We start from the raw sequence: 6653 nt of genomic DNA on the forward strand, positions 1-6653 counted from the left end.
TTTCCAAGCCATTTTGAATGGGATAGAGGCATCATCCTACAATCATCCCAACACCATTCTTGCACCATTGTATGTCCTCCTTGCAATGACCCCAAAAGTGAAGCAATTGGTGGACCGTGGTGAGAGTTATATACATGCAAAGGTGGTGTCTCGTGAAAGAACCCTGGTTCGAGACCTATACTATATGCTTGCAGCATGCATTATTCCTCATCATTATCAGCTTACTATTACTACAAAAAGCCCATGCATATGCTGTTACGTGAAAGGGCATGCATTCACTTCCCTCAATTGCACATTGCTTATTCATTAAGTTTGCAAAGGGTGAGATCTACACCACATGTCCCATTTTTCTCATTCACCAAAGAGGAAACTCACATGCTCCCTATATAAACTGAAGTCCTTCACACACTCTCAAAGGACACACACCTTCATTCTCTCATTTTTCTCAAGCCTTCTCTCCTCACTCTCTTCTTTTCTCTCGGTTCTCTCCTTCCATTATTCACTCTCAAGAGTTTGTTACACCTTGTAACAAACTCCAACCATCTTCAACAAACTCTGAACAAACACCATGACCACCACCTTCAACCACCACTAGCAACATCCATCAAACTTCATAAAGCTCCACCATCAAGCTCCGGATTCGCAAGATCCTCACTACCCTCCCCACCGCAACCTCAACATCTTCACTATCCTCTATCGCCGCCGTAATAAACCTGCATCATCATCCTCTTCTCTCGTGGTCACCGTCGCAGTCAGCTCCAAAACATAGCCGCGGCCTTGCTAAGAGATCGGAGACGATATCAGCAAGAAGCTCTCGCAGATCCCTCGTCTCTTCTCCTTCGTTCATAGATCCCTCAGGTGAGTCCTCCATTCCGTCTCAGCATTCCGAATATCATGTATGCGACTCACTTGTGTTCAGCTTCGTGGTTCTTGGACGTGAGTTATGTGTTTGTAAAGTGTTTGATGCTTATGCGTATGGATCTTGCCTTGAAATTCTGAGAGTGTTTATGAGCATATTGAGGTGTTTAGATTGCGTTTTCATGGAGTTTATTTATGTTATGGCTTTAAAGAATCGTCACGGTTTAGAGAATAGAGATGGAATTAGGGAAAACTAATTGCATATTTGGATCCAGGGGTGAAAAACGAGTTGAAAGGTGGTGCCTTTTAGGATTTATGAGTAGAGACGTGTGTTTCCGGCGGCGGGTGACCGGAGAAGACGACCGGAGCCCTAGCTCCGGCGTCTCTGTGTGTTTATATGTCCTCCATGCGGTTGCTGACGTGGCGACGCGCCACAGGCTTGTTCCATTTTTTTCTTTCTTTCTTTTGTCTTACTCAAATCATTAGAATGTGCGTTGGCTTGTTGTGATTGGCTCATTATTCATTTTGTTTTATGTGACTTAAATGCTACTTGGACCAATTGATGTATGTGTGTGCTGAATGTCACGTTTTGTGCATGAGAACTATGGTCTAACATAATATTCTACTTGCTGAAGAAAATAAAATGCAAATAAAAATGTGAAATGTGACGTTGGGCCACGCACAGGGTGGGCCTCATTACTTGTCTGAACTATACCCCTTTGCTGCTAATACACCACCACGCAATGATATTGGGCCTGGGCGCTCATGCTATCCCCACCTCCTATTTCAGGCCCTGTTTTGCTTGTAACTAGTTTTAATTCATTATCTTTCTGCTGATGCACCCCCCCTGCAGTGTAGATTAGATCTTCATTTTAATTTTTGTTTTGCTTTTATTTTTAGCTCATAATTCCAAATTTTAAATCAAATAAAATGCATAAAATCGATGTGTAGATAGTCTAGATATTGTGAATAATTGACTTAATTTTCGTTGATTTTTTTTAGTTGTTTTAGTACTTTTTTTAACAAACCTTTTTCTTTGCAATATGGTTTGAATTTTCTTTTGTTTTAATACTTCCTTGTAAATAATCTTGTTAGTAGATTTAGGAATTAGTCTTAGTCTCGATTTTTCTCCATGGACTTAATTGATGTAGGTGTTTGTGAATACCGTTTATTTGTTATAGTTCTCAATTTTATTTGTCGTATATTGATTTTCTTTTACCTATCCCATGTATAGTTTTCCTTTAATGAAGTGTATAGTTCTTTTATTATTTTTTGATTCCCTTGTATAGACAACTTAGATTAGAACACAGAATTAGTTCCCTTCTTGCACTCATTTTCTTTTCAACTTTTAAAATACTTAATAAAAAATCGATGAAGATCATACCGTTGCTTTATTTCATGGTAGGAAAGAAATGATTGAGGCGTAGGCCTCGATGTATGTTCTTTCCTACTTAGCGGAGAAGAAATGATTGAGGTGTGAAGCCTCGGTGTATTTCTTAACCGCTATTTAGAGAAACGATTGTGGCGTAGGCCTCGATGTGCATTCTCTAAATATTCAAAAAAAAAACTTCTTTGTGTATTTCCTTTACTTAGCGGAGAAGAAATGATTGAGGTGTGAGGCCTCGATGTATTTCTTAACCGCTATTTAGAGAAACGATTGTGGCGTAGGCCTCGATGTGTGTTCTCTAAATATGCAAAACAAAACTCTTTTTGGTATGATCTAAGTCACAAATTAAATCCCCTTAAAAAACACCAACCAAAAACACTTCAAAAAACACTAATAAATGGTCAGATTTAAAGCAAAAGTAAGGAAGTGATGCGAGGCCTTGTAGTGGGTTCTCGTCATCATGGAATTACCCTAAAAGATACAAACCAATCTCTCTTTCTCCTTCCTAAGGGCAACGTCATTTCCGTTTGTACGCATCGTAGGTCTTCCCTTATGCAAGAACGTGAACGTTGACTCCGCCCAATTAAAAAACACAAAAACAAACAGAAAATCTTTAGCCGAGCTACGGTAACTCTGATTCCTGAAAAGGATACGTAGGCAGCGGGGTAGGGCCCGTGCGAGTACAATTCTTTATTTTCCCTACATTTTGCATTCATTTCGCATTTAGACATAGACATAGTTTCACACCCTTTAGATAGAAACAAACATAGGTGGATACCATCGAGTACGATGGGCGTGAGGGGTGCTAATACCTTCCCCTTGCGTAACCGACTCCCGTACCTTGATTCTCTGGTCGCAAGACCCTGTTCCTTCCTTTGTTAGGTTTTCTGATATTCCTTTCCCTTATGGGATAAATATATTGGTGGCGACTCTGTTCATTTTTCGCGAGCGTGCGACAGCTGGCGACTCTGCTGGGGATGTTGCTAGACCTGTTGCTGGTCCATCCATAACGAGTCGATCCTAGCCTGCGTTTGTTTGTTTATTTACTGGGTGTTTATTTGTTTTCATGTCTATACCTTGTATATATGTTTGCATGTTTATTTTTTCTGCTTGCATATCATGTTTATTTCTGTTTGCACATCATGCATATGGATTATATTCTGTGTTCCTTGGGGTCTTCTGTTCTGTTTTGCAGGTTGGGTGGGATTGTTTTTATGAGGTAAAAGGCCCAATACCCAGGCCAGAGTGACACATAGGATACCTAGGATAGAGTGGATAGTCATGACGCCGATGAGATGTCAGGTCTTGTCTAGTGCGATCATGAGACCCACGCCCAGTCGAGGTCCAAATGGGGTATCATTGTTGGCATGTAGATGCAACAACATTGGTGCCTCAGGAGGACTGATAACGCTGGTTGCCATTTTGACCTACCCTGACCTAGACTACACCCGTGAGTGGGGAGGGATATACATGACAGGTACCGTTGGTGACTATTTGGTTCTGTTGGTGACTATTTGGTTCTGTGGGTGACTATTTGGTTCTATTGATGATTATGGTTCTTCTGGTTCTCTGATCTATGCCGGACCTTTGATCCTATGATATCTTCTTGCTCAGAATTATTGCCTTGGTCCCTCTATGTCGTGGGGACCCAGTCTGCATCATTTTCATCATAGCATGTTTACATTTCAAAAAAAAAAAAAAAAAAAAAAAAAAGAGAGAAGAAAAAAAAAAAAGAAAAGAAAGAAAAGAAAGAAAAGAAAGAAGTTAATTCTCATTTGCATGTCATTTTTCAGGGTATCCAGAAAATATCAATCTCTGTCAAAGAATGGATAACAACGTGACCGTCAATCAAGGAGCTACAAGGCGCACACACACTTATACTTTCCATCGCGAGGGTATGGTTCAATTGGGACAATTGGGTGAATTGGTCACTGGTCATAATGAAACAGTGTTCAGTGACAATTATGGCAACATATTATCTCTTCTGTATTCGCGTGTCGACGAATGGGCCTTATCTACTCTTCTTCAGTTCTACGACCCAGATATCCGTTGTTTCACATTTTCGGATTATCAGCTAGCTCCCACTCTCGAAGAGTACTCTTACCTCCTCAACATCAAGATTCAACACAGAGTGCCTTTTGTTTGTGTCCCAGAGAAACCTAGGTTGGATTACATTGCCAACGCTCTTTATTTGAGCTTGGGGGATGTTCATGATAACTGGAAGAAGAATGGTGATACACATGGCTTATACATGAGTTTCCTGGTTGAAAAAGCTCAAGAATTTGCCGACAAAGGAATATGGGAGGCTTTCAATGCTATTTTGGCCGCTCTAATCTATGGAATTGTGATGTTTCCCAACATTCACAAGTTCGTTGACTTGGCTGCTATATGTCTTTTTATGGACAAGAATCCAATACCCACCCTATTGGCTGACACATATTATTCTATTCACTCTCGGCATGGTAAAAGGGGGGCTATTCGAGGTTGCTTGCCGCTGTTATATAAATGGTTCAAATCTCACTTGCCTGCTAGTGGTCCGTTTGTTACCTCTACTCAGAAATGGTCTCAGAGGATCATGGGACTTACTGCAAACGATATCGTATGGTATCAATTCCGAACAGGCATATCTGAAGTCATTATCAGGTGCGGAAACTTTGGTAACGTCCCGCTCATTGGGACAAAAGGATGTATTAACTACAACCCAATTCTAGCTCTTCGTCAGTTGGGTTATACCATGAAGAGTGGGCCTTCGGATAGGGAGATTTACCAATCCGTGTACTTTGAAAAGGGAGCTGACCCTGTAGCGCTTGAGGAAATCAGGAAAGCCTGGAATAACATTCATATAGGTGAGAGATCCACTCTGGGAGCCAAGAATGCCATTGCTATGGAGCCCTATACCGATTGGGTTAAGGAGAGAGTCAAGACACTTCTGTTACCATTCCCGAGGGTCCCTCTCTTATATGCACAACCTCCGAAGATATCAGAAACTATGGTGTCAAGAGAACGTTTTGACCAGGTCCGCGTCGCCAATTTGAGACTGAAAGAGAAAGATAGGGATATGGATTTGAAGCGCTATTTCCTTAAACAGACAAAGAATGAACTGGCCCGTGAACTTAAAACTCTCAAAGGAGAGTCTTCTCAAGCCAGGAAGAGAGTTAGAACTGAAAAGGACGGAAAAGCTGTTGTTGCTCCTACTGAAGATCCTCAAAAGGTTATAGAAAAGGCTATAAAGGAAGAAAAGGAGAAGCTCAGACGAGAGTATCAAGAAGACCTGAAAGCCCACAAGCTCCGACTGGAGAAAGAAACCAAATATGAGTTGAGGACCATGAAGAAGAAACTGGAAGAAGAGACCACTCAGAGAATAGCAGTTGAGACCCAACTGAAAGGAAGTCACCTCCGCACCGCCCGACTAGCTGAAGAGAATGTCAAGCTCAGAGATCAAATGATGAGTGAAGCAAATGCACTCGAGAAGACCTATATCCCAGAATGCAAAGGGTGTGACGAACTTAGGGATTGCTGCAAGAATCTAGACACACAGTTATTCCGAAAGGATGAAGTGATCCAAAGCCTTGTCAAAGGAAGAGATCGGGAGACGACTAAGAAGCTATTTGACGAAACAAAGAAGTGGAGTGACGCCCATTTCAGACAAGGAGGGCCTTTGTTCTACATTGAGATGAATTGATAATTGAATTTGTTTGTAGATCACCACCAGATTTGTTGGATGGGGTCTCTATTGCTCTTTATATTGAAACATTGTTATTTGTGTTTGAACCTACCCGCCTTAGGGAGCTATTATGAATGAAATGAATTGCTTTCCGTTTTCACTTGATATCTCTCTCGTCACGTTGTTATTTGTTCTTGACTATCAATCTTACTTTGGATACCCTGAAAATGACACAACACATCATATGCACACATGCACACATACATTCACATTGTCACATTGCATTTTTCAGGTTATTATACAAGACACTAACTGGGGTCCCTTACATCAGATTTCTTTTCCGACGACGAAGCTGACTTTCTTACATCCTTACCGCACCAGGAGCAACGAGAGAATCATGGAACAAGTTGAACAGAATCAAGCTGCCCTCCGTAGGGATATGGATGTTATGGGGGAAAGAATGACCCAACTTATGGAGACTCTCCATGTCGTTGTCCAAGGACAAGAAGAACTCAGAAAGAGCGTTGCTGGATTGATCAAGGATACTCCTACTAACTCTGCTGATGGGGGGGTAAAAACTAAGGAGATTCCTGTTGAGGGTATAGCAAAGGTAGTGGATGACCACCATGAGGTTATTGATCTTGAACATGATCTTACTGCTGAGTTGACCGAGACTGCCAAGATGTACCAAGCTCTCGAAGAACGCCTTAAGGCCGTTGAGGTTGCTAAAACTTCGAGTTTCGA

The 6653-nt window shown here is 41.4% G+C and overlaps 1 protein-coding gene across 1 annotated transcript; it reads left to right on the forward strand.

The window, feature by feature from the left end:
• The first annotated feature begins 4070 nt into the window (after positions 1-4070).
• On the forward strand, positions 4071-6043 carry LOC131642483 (uncharacterized). The gene is made up of 2 exons (XM_058912727.1): positions 4071-5503; positions 5947-6043. The coding sequence occupies exons 1-2, from the start codon at positions 4071-4073 to the stop codon at positions 6041-6043; spliced, it is 1530 nt and encodes a 509-aa protein (XP_058768710.1).
• Positions 6044-6653: the final 610 nt, after the last annotated feature.

Source organism: Vicia villosa, unplaced genomic scaffold, assembly GCF_029867415.1.
Source record: "Vicia villosa cultivar HV-30 ecotype Madison, WI unplaced genomic scaffold, Vvil1.0 ctg.005108F_1_1, whole genome shotgun sequence".
Taxonomy (NCBI): domain Eukaryota; kingdom Viridiplantae; phylum Streptophyta; class Magnoliopsida; order Fabales; family Fabaceae; genus Vicia; species Vicia villosa.